The sequence below is a fragment of the Myxine glutinosa genome, chromosome 4, assembly GCF_964187855.1.
Source record: "Myxine glutinosa chromosome 4, kmMyxGlut1.1, whole genome shotgun sequence".
In the NCBI taxonomy this organism is placed as follows: Eukaryota; Metazoa; Chordata; class Myxini; order Myxiniformes; family Myxinidae; genus Myxine; species Myxine glutinosa.
Genome location: NC_136264.1, coordinates 116,361,953 through 116,381,023, shown reverse-complemented (window position 1 = coordinate 116,381,023; position 19,071 = coordinate 116,361,953). Strand labels below are relative to the sequence as shown.

The 19,071-nt window shown below is 40.2% G+C and overlaps 1 protein-coding gene across 1 annotated transcript in view; it reads left to right on the top strand.

Moving 5' to 3' along the window:
• CNTN2 (contactin 2) overlaps nt 1-19,071 on the top strand; it is a 393,061-nt gene that overhangs the window by 246,829 nt on the left and 127,161 nt on the right. The window contains exon 15 of the mRNA XM_068113156.2: nt 18,579-18,699. Coding sequence (XP_067969257.2) covers nt 18,579-18,699 — 121 coding nt within the window. The remainder of the gene's footprint in view (nt 1-18,578; nt 18,700-19,071) is intronic.

Here is a 19,071-nt window from a genome sequence, read left to right as displayed (position 1 = left end):
TGTTTTCAGCTCGTTGTGGTGGAAAACTGGAAAGGTGGATAATTTGGGAGCTTTTTCACTCCTTAATGGTTTCAACATGCCAAATTATCAAGGAAAATGTTTCAAATATAATGTGACGTGGGAAGAATTAAGCAAGACACAAGATGTCGGTTTATACTTGCTGTATTCGAATATGCAGGTAATAAAGAACCATAAAAGATAGAGAAATACTATTCAGCAGAGATACATCGCAGGTAGCAAATTAAATACCTCAAGCAATTGATGGAATGATAGTTTAACAACGATTCCAGCAATTTCCAGCTACATCGCAGCATTTACCTCGAACAAACACTGATGCTTCAAAGTTTACAATAAATATATAGAGTATGTAACTTCAAATATATCTAAATACAAGCTTTACAGGCTTGACCCATGTAACACATGATATATCAGAGGCAGACAATGTTTACAGTAAATATATAGATGATGTAACTTGGTATGTCAGCCATATTTGATTAAAGAAAAAAAATGAACATCTTTTTCTCTGAAACCGCTCAACGAAAGAAATTAAAACTTGGCGCATGTCATCAAGTCCTCATGGGATATATAGGGTGACAATGATAATGTCATCAATGAAGTGGTATTCCAGCCATGATTGGTTGAAATAAAATTCTCAAAAATCATAAACTTCATATATCTGATCTACGACCCGATGTGTGAGGAATTAAATTTATGACATCATAGGTTATGTGGTCTGGCTGCTATATTGGATTGAAAATAAAAACGTATAAAATCCTCTCCAGAACCACTTATGAGATCGATGTGAAACTTCAGGCATATGATCGACTAGTCATGAGGAATATAGTTTGAATTTTTTTTTCATATTCATCTTCATTGACATAATTTAGCCTTAATGTGCACAAAAGTGGTTGTTAAATATCCTAATAATCAATCAATAATCAAAAAACTACAGATAATTGCAATGTATCTGACATAATAGGGTGCATGGATGATACGAGTATATGGACCATAATAAGCAATTGTCCATAATAGTAGCATGTCCAGTTAACGATGGTAGTTGCGCTCTACCGAAATGACTATGCGCTCTATTCACGTGTCGTTCTAGTTTATATAAAATTCATTCTTATCTTTAGATACATATGTTTTATACTTGTAATTTTTGGTGTTTGTGCTTATAGTGTAAGAAGCTTTTTAATTTGCCTTCATTTGAATTGTATTCGTTGAAGATCTAATTGTACATAGCTTGTGATTGTTGCGTTCCCAGTTTCGTATGTTCTGTGAATTGATTTGTCATTTGTCAATTAATTTCCTTGTGATTAAAATAAAAGCACACAAATGTCTCCTAACCTGTGATAGATGCACAAGCTTCTTGAAATTACCTAATCTAAGGCTTATTTTTTATGGCAAGTTGTTTATTTTGCAATTATGTTGCTTTGATATTATTTTCATTTCTAATTTTCATGAATAATTTGAAATTAATTGTTTATGACAAAAACAGACAGCAGGATAGCTGAGTTGGTAGCAGTATCTATACTTTTTGTGTCCAATTGAATTTTTTATTTTTACAGTCCACTGATTTTAATGAAAATGCTTCCTAGGGCACAATGCAACGACAAGTAATTCACATGAGCATTGAATACTATGAGCTGCTTGTTGGTTGAGTGGGTAAAGCCTTGTATTGCCCCCACTGCCCCGGGTTTAATTCCCATGGTTGCTCAGAAGGAATTTCCATTCTCTGCACTAGAGTAGTTACCATTCCAAAGCAGCTTTGGCACTATAATCAAATTGACCAGGTAGTTCACATGTTTCCTGCGACCGGCCTACTTCGGTTACCAAGGCTAACCAACACACACCATTCCAAGGTCATTTTGCAAGTCACTGGAACGACCACTACTCTCTGTGAATACCCCCAATGCTCTGTCAAGAGTATGCAGAAAACATTGCTCGCTGTTGTGGCTGTACATGTAAAAAAAAATTCGTCATGCACACACTTGTGAGTACAAAGCCATGAACTATGATTGAATTACATGTTTTACATTAACGCTCAATCTTTTTACACACTTTAATGCCCCACAATTTCTGTGTAACATCTAGCCTCGGGTTCAGAAAGAAAATTGTCATTATACTGAGTGTTTGAAGTGTAAAGCATTTCACGGAAAAAAATAATAGCTTTTCAGGATTTTATGAACATTGTATTGCATTGGTTAATTTGTGTGATAGTCTTTAAGAGGGATGGCATTATTTTTTTAATTTGTTATGCAGGAACGTTTAGCTCGTCAAATGTTGGGCTTGTCTGTTTAACAGCCTTTTTCTGTTGTCAGTCCTTGTTCTAATTCGAGAATTACAATTAACTTAATTGTTACAGTCGTAACTGAATTCTAAATATTTGCGGATTATTGCACTTTAAAAATTAATATTTAAATCCATGGCTTGTTCAAAAATTGGAAGCTCTGGGAAGATATTATATTATCATCATCAATGTTACTTCTACTACTTGTTACAATGTCTTTGAGACAGATTTATCTTTGTCTTATTATTATTATTTTATCAAGATCCATCTCACATTTCGTTTTGAAGGCAGACACTGACATTTAATACTACTAGCAACGGTACCCACCCTACGGACGGGGCTTCAATTGGGAAGCCCAAATGAAAAGGCAAAATATCAGAAATTGAAGACTTTTTTTATTTTAAACGATTCATATAAGCATCTGTTGAATCATACCACACGCAAATCATCAAAATCTAAACAGTACATGGCGCCCATTTTGAAAAAAGATTGAATTCCGCAAAACGGAAGCGGCCGCTACACGTCTTTCTCAGTCGCACGTTTATGTGTGAAGAGTGCGTGCCGAATCTGTAACACGGAAGTGGCCGCTACGCCTGTTTCTCAGTCGCTTTGCACAAGCTGCCGTGTTACTTCGGAGCCGCACGTTTATATAGGAAGAGTTCGTCAGGAGTCGATCTACTCTCTCCTGGTACGTAGAATTTCAACAAAAGCCACATCACTGTTCATATCAGTAAATATTATTCCATCGTGTTTGGAAAAACTGGAAAATTGGAAAATTGGAAAACTTGGAAAAAATGGAAAAACAATGTGGGCTATTTTACTCCATGGGGTCCTAGGATTACCCACCCAAAATATTGTTGCGATCGGTTCAGCCGTTTTTGCGGTACCTTCGAACGGACAGACAGACAGACGGACGGACATTTGGTGAATTATAGTAATATTACTGTGACTAGCATTAGCCCACCTCAGGTGGGCAATTTAAAGTGGTGATATTTCCATAAAATGATACTTTATTGTGGAAAACACTATACAATAGAAAATAACTACATGATATTCATAGAATACTTACCCTGTGCATCAACTTGGTGTGATCCAACTGTTCTGTTTATGAATGTTTTTTCCTTTGATGCCAGACCACCTGAGCAATGATATCATAAATTTATATTCAGTAATATAATATTGTTGCGTAAATCACGCTCAAGAAATTTCAAACTGATCAGACTAAGCCTTGTCCCTGTCGAATTATGATGTCATCATTAACAAAACTTATTCCTCCTGCGGAGTTATTGCCAATGGGCCACGTTTCAATTTTTTCCATGGAGTGGTTTCAGAGATATAGTGGTATAACGTCTTTTGGTTTTTCCAAGATGGCGCCTGTACCACGTGACCTACGACGTCATAATTATTAAAATATTCTACAGGAGGAGGCCCTCCTATGGTGAAAATTTAGTGTCCATCAGACCAACAGTTTCAGCAGAAAAAATTTCATACTGATTGGATGAAGTTCATACTGATACTTGTCCAATTATGATGTCATAACAAAGGCACCAATGATATCATAATCATATCTTATTCTCCAAGGGGACTACTTGACAATGATCCATGTTTCATTTTTTTGCATTGAGCGGTTTCGGAGATATAGAGGTGTAACGCTTTTCCAATATCGCGTCCGTACCACGTGACCTATGATGTCATAATTATGAATAAAAAATGTACTGGCAGAGGCACTCGAATGATGAAATTTCGTGTCAATCGGACCTACATTTGCCGAGAAAATGAATTTTTAAAATGCAGACACACACGTATATACAGGTGAGCCAGAAATATGGTTATTTTTAACAGTCGTGTAAAGGTAATATAAAGTTGTATTTCAAAACAAATTCTTTAAGAAAGTGAAGTACATAACATGCCATTTATTTATGGAAAAGAACATCTCGGAGATGCGCACCATTTCGTCTGACACATTCCTCCAATCTTGGATGCCAATTATTCATGACATTCTGCAACATGGCCACGTCAATATCATTGATTTCGCATCTGATGTTTTCCTTAAGTTCATGAAGAGTTTGTGGAGGGTTAACTTACACTTTGTCCTTTATACAGTATATGACCACAATAAATAATCACATGTAGTCAAATCAGGTGATCTCGCTGGCCATGGATTATCGCTGTTTCTGGAAATGACATGCTTTGGAAAGAGCGCCCTTACAGTAGTCATGGACACTCTAGAGGTGTGGGAGGTTGCACCATCTTGCTGAAACGACGTCATTGGGTTAACTTCTGTAGGTCTGTTTAATTCTCTGGAGAGGAAGTTAGAAACCATATCGGTATATCGAGCTGCAGTAACAGTGACGGCATTTCCGTTATCGTTCTCAAAGAAGTAAGGCCCTATGATGCCAAACGACGAAAGTGCACACCACACTGTGACTTTGGGACTGTGTAACGGTTTCGTGTGCATTTCTCTTGGGTTTTCGGCTGCCCCAAAAATGAGTATTTTGCTTGTTGACATTGTTAAACAGATGAAAATGTGCTTCATCAGACATGAACAAATTGTTAGCAATGTTTGAGTTTTCATTTCCGTCCATAAATGAAAGCATACCCTCACAAAGCGAAAGCGCGTTCTCAACCCGACCAGTTACACATGGTCATTCAAGTGTTCTGCCTGCAAAAAATGAAACTAAATCAGTAAAAAATGAAAAAAACAAAAAAAATGCATGTTATGTACTTCAATATCATGAATGAATTTATTTTGAAATACAATTTTTTATTTCCTTCACATGAATTTCAAAAATGCCCATATTTCTGGCTCACTCTGTATGTATATATATATATATATATATATATATATATATATATATATATATATATATATATATATATATATATATATATATATATATATTGTTATGTCGGTTGGGTAGGCATATATAGGTTTAGGTAGATCTGCATAGGTAGGTGCTCCGATGACCGTGGGTAGCAAGAACCATCTCGTGGTAAATAAGTAGAGGACTTGTCTAGCCCGGATGTCGGATAAGTTGGATATGTGTCCCCGCCACGACGGGGCGGGGCATGTTAAGTAGTTGTAGGGATTATGCTAATTCCCCGGTGTGTCGTTCCCTCTGTGATCATACCTGTGCCCTGTATGGCAACACACCATAGACATTAGATAGGCCCATTAGTTGCACCACACAAACACACTAATTAATTCTCCCCTAATAACCATAAAACCCACAGGAAGCCAGTTCGGGGCACCGCCGATGCGGCTGCAGCCACATCAACAGCTTGCACCACAAAGCAACACTCATTGCTCAGGCAGGCTGAGGCCACGCCCACCTTGCGAAGGATTGGTAGAAGGAAGACACCACAGGACGAGGGCCGCCGATTGGCGGAGCGGGAGAGGACTGATGATTGGTCAGGGCAAAAGCAAGAAGCAGCTTGCTGGGATTGGTGAAGCAAGAGCAACGAAAGCGGCATACTGATTGGCCACCGACGAATGGGATGAGAGAGACGTGACGCGGCTATTGGTGGAGAATTGAGCCTGTGATGTTGGCCAGCAGGGATTGGCAGAGTGAGGGAGGTGACGTAACGAGGGATTGACAAAAAGAAGAAGAGACCGACATTTTCTCTCTCTCGTACCTGCCCGTTGAGGGAGACGTTGGTGTCTGGACATCGCTTGTTCTTGCCCTCACGCCTTCCTTCACGTCGACTCTCTCCTTTGCGACCCGAACGTTGGGTGCGCATCGCAGCTTCGTGCCGAATTCGGGAGGACATTCCACGGCTGGTGAAGCGGGTTGCTCGCTCGGCGTGAGAGGTGTTATCAAGGCCTGGTGAACGGGGCCGCATCAAGGCCCTTCTTCCCATTGACCGGAGCTATCCATCCATCCCAGAACCACCATCCCAGACGATCCCTGACACACGAGCTGGTTGCGATAAGTACAATAAACCATACGCATTTTATTTTACAGTTTCTTTCATCCTTTCATTTGTGTTGTTGAAGTCAGGTGCGTGGGATCCCAATTTAGGATTATATTTATTTCCCGGCGTGTTTCTTTGTATCAGGTTCCGTATAATAAATTGTTTATTTTTGTACATAAAAGCCGTTTCTCGTTCGAGTTATTACTTTACAGGTTTGAGGGCAGCCGTCGGAACCGTGAGGTAAGGAACTTCAGCATCCTTCCAGACTTGTATATTTTTCCACTGGCTGGTGTGTGTGGATTTGATTCCCATTGTTGTTCAATCTTGTCTGTCTGCACTTGGCTAAGCACACCAAATACCCCTCAACATGCAATGCAGGATACTTGTATACTAGAATAGGTTGGTTTACAGGAGCTATTACTTCACCATCAGTATTATTCTAATAATTGTTGTTTGTGATATTGCAGGAAAAACAGAACATCATTTCACGTTTGTGGATATGATTCGATGGGTTATAAATTAACATTATATTGCTGTACACATGAAAGGGGAGATTGTGGGTCGTGGCAGCATTTTTCGTTCAGGATTTCTGGAGGTGACGTTAAGCCAGTTATACCACTTGATTGACTTCTGAAACATTAGCACACAGTGCTCTGCTCTTTGAAAAAATAATATATTGAATGCATACATTCACACTAACACCCTTCGCTGGAAATCTAAGGAAATGGTACTGTTTTGGTGGTGTACCACAGACATCCACAAGACGGCACTGTTGGATGACATCCATCACACTGCATGTTCATATATTATGTACTTCATATTTCGATTGAGGCTTCTTTGTGTAATAATATCGTTTCCAGGTGTTTTGCTTTAAGAAAAGGAAAAAAACAGCTTTTTTTATTTTTATTTTTTTGCTTTTTCTATACGTTCACAGCCAGAAGCCAGCGTGTATGTCTGGGGGCTGACATGACAAACACTGCCTTTTTCTCTGCCATCAAAGCACTGACATATGTTCACATTAGCCGAGCTAATTACTGCACGAATTCAGGATGGTGGCGGCCTGTTAGATGGAGTCACTGTGATCGAGCGATTTAAATGTCACTTGCATCCCAATTGCCCGTGCAATTCCTTCGCATGTGAGAGATAACCCACAGTGCTGGCATCCCCATTAGGGCTTTGCCTCTTTAGGTGAGACTGCAATGATATCACTGGTTGTGACCACATGGAGAATGATACATGCTTTGGGATTCTGTTCTGCATTCTGTCGACAAGTGCAAAGTCATGCTCACCTCGCTTTCCGAAAGTACATTTGTCTCCATAATTTTCATCTTGTTTTTCTTCTCTCATACCTTTGTCTGGTTCAATGGCAGTCAATTATCCCTTAGCATTTTCCGCAGCAATCGTATCACAACATGCATGTCCCATGTGTATCTATTGCATGTTTATCTATTTTTGTAAGACCAGTAAATAAATACCCGCTCCCTCCTGGAGCAAATTATGGTTTCAATGAAATATCTTTACACAATGCCATGTGTACACCCCTCTGTTAATAAAATTTTTGGTTGCACCTCCTCCATCCCCCTTTCTAAAAAAAAATTGATGGCACTATTAAAACATGGCTGCTTCAAATTTGACCTGGACTAATATGCATGTACATTACTCTGCCTTTTGTCTGGGTCATATCACACATCCTCACATAGCAAAGGGCCAATTTTAATTGTGCCAATGACTGCCTCACAGGTACCCCCACAACAAATACAAAATTTGGTGGAGCTCAGTCAACAAAAGGCATTTTAAGGCCATTTTCCCTGCTAGAGCGAGGGTTAGCCCTGCGGTCCCCATGACAATCTTCTCCATTTTGCCCTATTTTCTGCATCTCCCCTTGTTAACCCCCTTGCCCGCATTTCTTCTTCCACCACGTTTAGCCAAGTCTTTCTCGGTCTTCCCCGTCCTCTACTTCCTTCTACATTCATTTCCATCACTCTTCTCAACCAGTCACTTTCATCTTTCCTCAACACATGACCAAGTCAAGACGTATTCATTTCTTTAAAGTACATACATACATACAATATGTACATACACACAGAGAATTGGTGTCTTTTATTATGCAATTGTTCATTTCAGCACAAAATTAGCGATCTGCATGGGTGGCAAGAGAAGTCGAAACAAGTAGGAAACAAGAAAAAGAGCAATCAGAGATTTCCAACCCTCGCCAGGATGTATTTTCAGTGGTTATTAAGGCTTTTGTGTTAAAACAAATATGGCGGCCGAACCACGTGATCGATGACGTCATCATTTTTTTTTCTCCACCAATTTATGCCTGTATGACGCTCCAAAAAATTCATCTTGATCGGATGAAGTTTTGTACTTGTCGAATTATGACGTCATAATGGAGGCAACTATGACATCATCATTAACATATTTTATTCCCCATGGATAGTTCTTTACAATGAGCCATGTCTCAATTTTTTCTATTCAGCGCTTTCCGAGACATCGAGGTGCAAATTTTTTCGATTTTTCCAAGATGGCGGCCGAACCATGTGACCTATGACGTCATAGTTATCATAAAAAAATTCTACAAGTTGAGTTGCACCTATTGTGAAAATTTCCTGCCAATCGGACCAACGGTTGCAGAGAAAATCATTTATTATGTGCGTACAAACAGACAAACAAACAAACACACAAACAAACAAACTGACTCAAATGCAATGCCCTCTCTTCTGGCGAGGGTAATAAATACCTTAAATGGCCATTGAGCCATTCTTCCATTGTTCCATCAATCCATCAATGGCTCAAATAGCCATTGAGCCATCAATGGCCATTCTTCTGAAAAAAAGGGAATCTGACGGTTCGGGCCGTCGACGGTTTGTTGGAGCAAATGAGTATTTTTTTTAGTAAAGCTGACATGCATGGTTCAATGTATTTAGGGAGTTTTTTGTTGTTAATTCTTTGTGGACAAATTTTGCCTGCAGGCTGTGGATTGCTGATTCCTAAAAATGCATGCTGTTAATTCTGAGCTGTCATCATATTTTGGTGATTAATGTCCATGCATCTTGTAAACAAAAAGCACCCTTGCAGAAATTTGTTCTCTTATAATGTCACTTTTACGTGAAATATTTCTATCAGACGTGCGCAGTCACCATAACGGAGGTTGTCCGCAGAATGTCATATCTGTGATGTAGCATGGAAGAGAGACGTGGTCTGTTACAAAGGAAATACAACAAATGCGTGATGCCATGGATTGCAGGAGCCTATGGAAAGTTGCTAGCAAATGAGGGTTAGAAACAGGGATTTAAGGAAACGAACAATGGAGAAACCTGCAAGTGCAATTTTGAAAGAACGATGACTGAGATTGTTTGGACACATGGTAATAATTGAAGGAACCAGACTCCAAAGACGAGTCATAAACTGGAAACCAACAGGGAATACAAAGCCAGGAAGACCTGTGACTAGACTACTTGGATAACAACAGCCTCCAATGACATGAGACCAATGAACATCAAATGGGATGAGGAACTCAAACTCACAAAACACAAAACTTTGGAAACAAATCATATCTGCCTTGGCATGACAGGACCCAGTAGTAGCCAATAGTATTAGTATTAGTAGTAGTAGTCGTAGTATTAGTAGTCTGCAGAATAAGGGAGGCCTTTTTCATATTGTCCACCGCCCCTTTCCTATTCCATCTCCAGGTGCTGCATGACGTCATTGCCGGGCACCGAAGGGGTCCCGGCGATGACGCGCGCTGAAAGGGAGTACTCAGTTTTCGCTCCGGTTTCTTTCTTTCTTGTTTGTCCGGGCGATATCTCAGTTATCCTTTGAGCTAGGAAGCTAAAAGTTCGGCACAATAGTGAGCAAGTGCTTTGGAAAAAATGTTATTTTTATTTTTCGATTAATCAATTAATTGATTAATTACTTAATTATTATATTGATTAATTAAGTACTTATTTGTTTTCTTTCTCATCTGGGCAATATCTCAGGCACTTTTTGAGCTAGGAAGCTGATATTTGGACATGACGATGACCAAGTGATGTGGCTATAAAGGATATTTAGATTTATTGATTAATCAATTCATCGATTAATTATTTAATTATTCGATAAATGACTTGATTAATAAATTTTTCAAAAGTTAGATTCGGAAGATCGAGGCTCGTGTCAAGCTAACATTAATCACACAAAAAACGGACACTTAAAAAACATATAATAAAGGGAGTGGGAGACAATATGGGGAGAGAGAGGGAAGCACACAAGTACAACTGTAGAGAACAGGGACATTGGGACATCTGTGGGAGGGAGAGTTGTTTGGGGGAGGAGGCATGGGAAGGGGGAGGGGAGTGGGAGAGGTATAAAACACATGGACATTGGACACTGCTTGGACTTCAAGGAAAGAAGTCGGTATTTCAAAAAAAGTAGATCTGGGGTGAAATTAATGGTGGTAGAAAAGTTCAAGGTTTAGGATGGGGGAAGATAAGAGATGGTGGTGAACAGCTGTTTTAAAGACCTGGAGGGAGGAGTGTGATTGAAGAGAGTGTGGGAGTTTGTTCCAGAGGTGGGAGAAAAGAGGAATGAAGGAGTGAAGGTGAGCAGAGAGTCTTGATTTTGTCAGTTTAACCATAAGAGGGTTGCTGGCAGATATTGTGCGAAAATGTCGGAATATTTGGGGGTCAGAGCACAGACAGAGCTGTGGGAGCTAGGCTGGAGAGGAGTCTGAAGAAGACAAAGTCCACCAACCTGCCTGAAGTGAGGGAGTGAAAGGTCCTCAGAGTTCACTTCATCGCGGGAGATTCCAATGATCGTGAAAGCTTTGGTTTCAACAGCGTGAAGCCGAGTAAATTATTATGATTATTATTATTAAATTATTGTTATTATTAAAAATTACGTTAATTAATTATTAAATTTAATTATTAATTAATTATCAATAATCAATAATCATCAATAATCATTTTAATTATTGTTAATTATTATATCATGAATTATTAATTTATTAATTATATTATTATTATTAAAAATTACGATTATTATTTATTTATTTTCATTATTAATTATTTATTTATTTTCTTTCTCATCTGGCCAATATCTCAGGCTCCTTTTGAGCTAGGAAGCTGATATTCGGACACGATAGTGACCAAGTGATGTGGCTATAAAATATTTTTTGGATTTATTGATTAATCAATTAATTATTTATTGATTAGTCAATCAATCAATTATTTATTTATTTATTTTCGATTAATGCCTTATTTAAATAATTTTCAAAAAGTTACAGCTTCGGATGAAACACTTGTGGTTAAAACCACCGTTTAGAGGCCATTTTTCCCCGCAAAGCGGGGGTTGGCCTTTTCGGGGACCGTGGTAGTTGTTGTTTTTTTGGTCCCCTTTTTGAAGCAATGTTTTACGGCCGGATGCCCTTCCTGACGCCAACCCTTTTTGCCACCTTCAACGACAAACAGGGAACACATTGATGTGGTTGATGTATGCTATTAGCCAATTGACGAAGGAATTATTTTACAATTAATGTTTATTGATTTTAATTATGCAATTAATCAATCAATTATATATTGTACACCTCTCCCTCCCAATACTGTATATTTAGTGAAGAAATGAAAGGTGCTGTTTTGTCAAAAAGTTATTTCCCTATTTGTGTACATAATATCGAGATGTCTTCTAATTTATTATAAAGTCCATAGCAATTTAGTGCTTGTCATTCATCAAATACAGAGCAGAAAAAATGGAGGAAAGCACGAAATACAGTTGAAGAAGGAATAGCTGAACTCCACAAAACAATGCAAGTAGATTGATTGATTGCCGGTGTACTCCCATTGTAAAGTACAAAGCTTGCATGTGTGTGGCACTCTCTTTCTGCCATTGCTGCTGCAGCATTTTGCTTCACTTGTGCCTCACCGCTCACACTGTCCTTCGAAAGGACACTGAGCCAGCTGTCGTATTCCCTTGCTGATGGTAACGACCTCGTGGACAGTTATTGGTCGTAAAAAAACTACCTTGGTTTAATTTACTCTGTGAGGCAATTTGCTCGTACAATTATTTAGCATCAACCTCACAACAATGCCATATTACTGAAATTACTGGGGTACAATTTTATTTTACATTCATGTAGTGTCGGTTGCAATAATTGAATGCCATTAATTGCATGAAATCAGGATTACGAATATGAGATCATAGATGTATGCTGTGATTTCACCTGCAAAATATCCTGAGAGCTCACAGGTTGAATCGGGGTGTGCACTTGGTGTGGGTGAAACTCGTGCTGTGTGCATACATGGAGACATAATTCATGCTTATGTCAAGGAACGTATTCTGTCGTAGCCAAGGATATGTGCCATTCAAGAGCAAGACAAACACCAGGGTTGAACAAATCCAACATATTTAATTATTTGGTTTTATTAGGATACGTTGTGTGTGTGTGTGTGTGTGTGTGTGTGTGTGTGTGTGTGTGTGTGTGTGTGTGTGTGTGTGTGTGTGTGTGTGTGTGTGTGTGTGTGTGTGTGTGTGTTTCTGTTTTAGTGGAAAATCCATATTGATGAACGATTCAAATCAACACATTTTAAAAATATTGTCGCTGGCCAGTTAAATGACAGTCGCTACGCGTAATCCTCAAGGTCAGGCATGTATGTGTTCACCGTTAATGTGAGATGGTGTATGTGTTGTTATATAATGGAATGTGATTAAAGCATTAGGAATGTATGATAATATATGAAAGCCTATAGCAAGGAAATTCAACAGCTATTGGTAAATAGTGCAGGCATTTTACGCAAAAAAAAGGGTCAACCTCACACTAATTGCAACAGAAGCAAACTCAACTGATTTGTGTATCCTCAATATGTCCTGAATGAGGAAAAAAAAGTGTTAAGGAATTGCAAGGGTGGAAAGTTTTGAAAAATGCATAAATATGATCCTACCAAAAAACCGATTTTTAGCCCTTTCTGCTAGATTTGACTATGCTGTATTTTTTTCCTTGAAGTAAAAAAAACACATACAGAGTATCAGTGATGAGAATTTATTATGATCACATCATCACATAACTGATCAACTGTTGATCAAACGATTGAACCAATTAAATATGTGTACAGAATACATATAACACTACACAATGTCATCATCGTCGTCACAGGGCATCTGTATTGAGTTAGTGCAGCTGGATCCCCTGCAGTTTCCACATGCCACTGTAGATAACTCCACTGTAGATAACTGAGAACTGTCAGTGTGTCCTTCCAGTCACGGGATTGCCTTGCTTTGGTCATGTCTTTGTTCTGCTCTCCAGTGTTGTAGTTGACCCCCGTGAGTCCCTCCATTGCCTGGTTTACTTCTGCACAGGCGGGCATCGATAGCAGCCACAACAGACGCTGTTGCTCCGTCATCCCTCGCCCTCGTGTGAGCCCACCACTGGTTTTTAAACTTCTCATCAGAACCTGCTCAATGACCAGGTCAGGTGAGAGACCTGCCCATAGGCGATCGCTTCGCCGAATCACGTGGAACCCTTCCTCGAAACGTTGTTGGACTTCTGGGTGTTCAGTCTTGAGGTTGTGCATCTGCTGAAGGTACACCCTGGCAGATTTGGTGTAAAGATTGTGTCCTGATGCTGCCAGATAGGGTAGCATGTCCTGGATAGCCTGCAGATGTAAGGCCCAGTTTCCAGTGCGTTCTGCACTGATGTATTTTCGTAGGATGTCCAGCATGTCCATGTACTGAACCCAGAGAGCTGAAGTTCTAGAGGACTTCTTGGTGGACTCGATGTGCTTTTGAAGGCGGTCTTTGATTCTCACTAGAACTTCAGACTGACAAACTTCTTCAGCAGATATAGCCCCATTTATCAGCTTCTCATAGATCTTATAAGCTCCCTCCAGGTCCGCATCTCTGCTTCCATCTGTTATCTGATGATCCGGTGGCCTTGCAGCTGCAGCTGCTTCGGCTGACTCTGACTCTCCATCCTTACTGTTGTCTGGAGTTCCAGATTGCTGTGGTAGATGGAAATCGAACACGTTTGATAGCATCAGTGCATTGAGGGCTGCATCAGCAATTGAGTGTGCACGAACTGCTCGCACAACAGCTTTGCCACACATCATGTGGATTACTGCATTTGGGGCATAGATCAACTCCAGCAGTTCTTGTAGCCCAGATGAGGCCATCAAGTGTCCGATGCAACCGAGGAAGCTCATTTCTGCATGGAAGCCACCCAAACGCAAGACTATTCGTCTCAGATCACTTTCCATTGGCTCAGAGTTGATAATCATGAGAGCCTTCCACCAGAGTGGCTGATCAAACGTGATTATTGGGGTGACATTGTGGCATCGTGCATGCTCACTAACAAATGTCAGGGTCGAGAATATGCATGTGCTATCACTGGGATTCAGATCGATCATCGGCAGAAGCATAACGGTTGCTTTGCCAGGGTGGTCACCATAATGCACGAACTGCATCATTCCTGACCATGCAGGTCTGGGAGACCCAAAGAGGACGGATGCTTTCCACAGGACATCAAGATTTTCACAGCTGTTCTGGACCTGAAGGTTGACAAGCTTCTGGTAGGTCAGTGCCGTCAAATTGTGCCTTTCGTCTTTGTGGTACCGTACTTGTACCCTTCCAACCATTGCCACATCCAAGGAAGTAGCCTTGATCCTGGGGATTGGCTGCCTTGATCTAATTCCAGGGGTTATGGCTGCAATCATTCCTATACCATGGAATGTACCAAGCCCATCAAGCATGCGGATGTTATGGTCGACATTGTCAGCTACATATTGGACAAACTCTGTCGATAGGTCATGAATGTTTGTTCCATGGAATTTGGCTGCATTTCGTTCAAACTGGTGCACCTCCTGGTATGCGCAACAAAACCCAAGGTGATGAAGAGTATCAATGAGGAACCGCGATGCAAAGTGGTGATATAGTTGCATGCCCACCCCAAACTGAAGTGGTGCTAACATGACTCTTGGTCTAGTTGCCTGCATCATTGCTTGTCCAATTGCCGCCACTTTGGCTTGAGTTTTGGTCCTGGCAAATAGTTCTTCCAGGAGCACGCGAAGAGTATCTGGAAGAAATCTGACGCCCGCCTCTTGCGATTCTATGTCATCAAGAGCTGGGTAAGACTCATAGGATAACCCGATGTCTTTGATATCTTGTTTGATGAGCTTTGCAGCTGCCTGCACAAGCTTGATCTTCTCTTGATCTTCTGTGTTTGTTTGTTTCTGCTGTGTCTCATAGTAGTCTTGCAGCACTACCCTGGCTGTTGTCCTGATGGTAACCACATTTGGTTTCCCATTGATCTCGGTGTATATTATCTTCTCACCGAAGTGTTTTTGCAGACTCCTCTTCATATGGGTGTAACCGTATGGTTCATGTTCACTGTGTGCAAGCTACTGCTGCATGAGGTCAATTAGATCATTTATGGTGATCTGCTCGTCATCATTTTCTTCTATATACTTCACAACCTCCAAGAATGCTGCTGTCCTCTCATCAATGACAGGCCGACCAGCCTTCCTCCTCTTGGAGTCTTCTGTGTTTGTCTGATACGCTACTGGTATCTGCTTGTATGTGCGAAAATTCACACTGCAAGTCTGGTGGTAGACTGCATCTGCTGCATGTAGGTCATGCACATGCAGAATCCGTGCCTTCACAGTCTCTGACCAGCCATCACCTCGTGCACGACATGTTGCCAAAAGCGTGTCCTTGAATTCAATTGTCCTGACTTTGAAAACACTGACTTCACTTGGCTTCTTTCTCTTTATTTCAAACTGAGCTGGTGTGCCACAAAACGGGCAATCAGTACTGTAAGAGAACCTCCCTGTAGTCGATCTTAGTGTAGGACTCTCACTGCTTGTACTTGTTTCTGACTCTTGTTGCCTGGTGTCCTTGGCTATCTGTTGTGGATTAATGTATGTCCAGCGACAGTCTTTGTGTATCTTATCACCAGGTACAGCATGAATATTGTCTCCCCTTTTTTTACTGGCCTGGTTGATAGATGAACTTCCCTTCTCTCCAAGTGTTGATACTGACGACCCTCCTCCGTCCACAGACTGCTTGCAAATGACACACTGTTCATATGCCTCCATTTCCTGAAAGTGGAAAAAAAATATGCACGTTGAAAAATATGCACGCACGGTTGAAAACGTGCATGTTTGGAACTGGATCCTAGTCAGGGATGTGCAGAGGATGTTAGAGGGTTCATAACTCAGAAAAGAGCACTGTAGTTGTGGCGTGCGCGGCGTGTTTAAACTAGTTCGCAGAATATGTACAATGTGACATAATGTAATAAATACCTAGCTAACTATTTGTAACTTTCTCGAGAACCACTCTCCCAAACAACTTCAATCTTGACACTCCACTTCCATTGGTCCTGAGCAATACACCTGCCGAATGTCAACTTAGAGTGCTCAGTTTTTTAGATTGTATTGTATTGTCACTATAGGGTGGATGGCAGTCATTTTGAATTTCAGAATACAGCAGTTGATCAGTGTGATGATGTGATCATAATAAATTCTCATCACTGATATTCTGTATGTTTTTGCCTCCTTCTATCTTCAAGGAAAAAAATACAGCATAGACAAATCTAGCAGAAAGGGCTAAAAATCGGTTTTTGGGTAGGATCATATTTATGCATTTTTCAAAACTTTCCACCCATGCAATTCCTTAACACTTTTTTTTCCTCATTCAGGACATATTGAGGATACACAAATCAGCTGAGTTTGCTTCTGTTGCAATTAGTGTGAGATAAAGTCACATTATTACTGGCCTAAAAGCTAGATGGCAAAGTTTGAAAGTGAGATTGCACTGCTGGATTGACTAACTAGATGCAGCTGTGGTCATGGATTAACCGAAGTGGACCCTTTGTTTGGAGATTGTCTGGGCACAAAGGGTTGAAACTTCTATGAAAAAGGTCCAGGCACTCCGAAACTTGACCACCCACTTGCGAGTTGCCAAAGTTCTTACTTTAGGTGCATCACTATTCTAGCCGTTACTGACAGGCTTGATTAAACCTTGCTAATAATTTTATTCGACGGACATATGATTCCATTTCTCAGGGTACCTCATTGTGAGACTCACTCAACCCAAACAAAGCCAATGGAAACCTGATGTAACAAACCCAGGCAGTGTATAATCAGCAGAAGCCAAAATGTGTGATGTCTTAGGCCTACCAGAAAATCAAGATGGCAGCCATATTATTTTGTCTGGGTGGCATGGCCATGCTGGGTGGAGTGAAGTGATAAGTTGTCTGGCCTCAAAGTAGAATCCAGCAGCTGTTCAACCAATAGGTGCACTTTTCAAAAATCGATCCTCAACAAGAACCACAACAACAACCATGTGGAGCTCTTGTAGACCTATGAAACGTCGCAGGTAAAAAATGGTTTGTGTGTGTGTTTGTGTGTATGTTTGTGTGTATGTGATGTAACATGTCAAGTTTGCCTTATCGTTTTCTATTTCTTAACACAAAGTTTGAGGTTTGGGGACAGAAGATCACCTTCGGAAGGTTAACGTACAATTAAATCATGAAGGTTAATCTTATCATTTGGGTTTGAGACGCTCTTAATATTCTTGTCAAACATCACACAAAGGTCATTTGATAATTATTCCGTTTCATAGGTTATCATGGGACTTGTAGGAGGTTGACTTGCTTACAAACATGCGATGGCGTTCTCTGGAACCTCAATTAATACGCAAACAGCAGCTCTCTCGACACCCGTTGTCGTTAGGCATTCATAAAATGTTGACGTTACTCCACCTTTCTCGCTCTACTCTCGGGATGATGGAAAGGAGATTGGCTGCAGCTTGGCAAGTTGCAAGTGTTTTTTGCATGTTAAACCTGCAGGGATGTACCGAAAAATGTCGCCTCGGAATCCAATAAGGAAATGCAGCTTGTCGTTAATTGAGGTTGAGATAAATTTGAGATGAGACGAAAGAGGTGGATGATAACTTATTTCGTTTCAATATCATGGAAATTGCGACAAAATATCATCGACTGATGGAACAGTTGCCTGAGCTTCGAGCAGACGGAATTTTAGACAAAATCGTTTTGGTCATGTGACTGCGGGGAATTGAGAGGCCCTGCCGCAATCAGAAAACCTAATCTTTCGACCGCTGAGTCAACAACAAACATTTGAAATACCGGCATTCTGCAAATATTTTTTATACATTCAAAGCTGATCTATATTGCATTGGCTGTTTTTTGCCAAGGTTGACAAAATCCAAGCAAACAATAAGGGAATCAAGATGAACTCATCCCCATTGTCACATCTCAGCTATATATTGTTCTTATTGTTGCTGGACATTATTTGAAGTGCAAAGTCAAACTTTAAAAAGTGTTCAAACTGCACACAGTGCTTTTTATTGTATTCGATTTAAGGTATTGCATGGTGTGTCTGGACAGGAAGAAAATGCTGGTGACCTTGAGATTCGGGATGCCCAACTAGCTCATGCGGGAGTGTATACATGTGTTGCACGGACCATTGTGGATAACACGTCTGCCACTGCCAAGCTCATTGTACGAGGTGAGCCCTGCTTTAAACCTGAGGATTTTGTCCATTGTAATTAAAGTTGAGTTGGTCACAACTTCATATTGAACTGCCTATTCTGGATTTGTTCCCAAACTAAATCTGCCATTCTTGTAGATTGCTGGTAGAGGGTGTGACATCTCATGTGGATGCAAGACTGGCCATATGTTGATGGTATATGTACAGTGCCTGAAGAAAGTATTCACACCCATTGACTTTTTCACATTTTGTTGTTACAGCCTGAATTTAAAATGGATTCAATTGAGATTTTTTGTAACTGGTCAACACATAATACCCCATAATGTCAGTGGAAGTGGAATTTTTTTTTTTTAGAAATTTTTACAAAAGAATTAAAAATGAAAAGCTGAA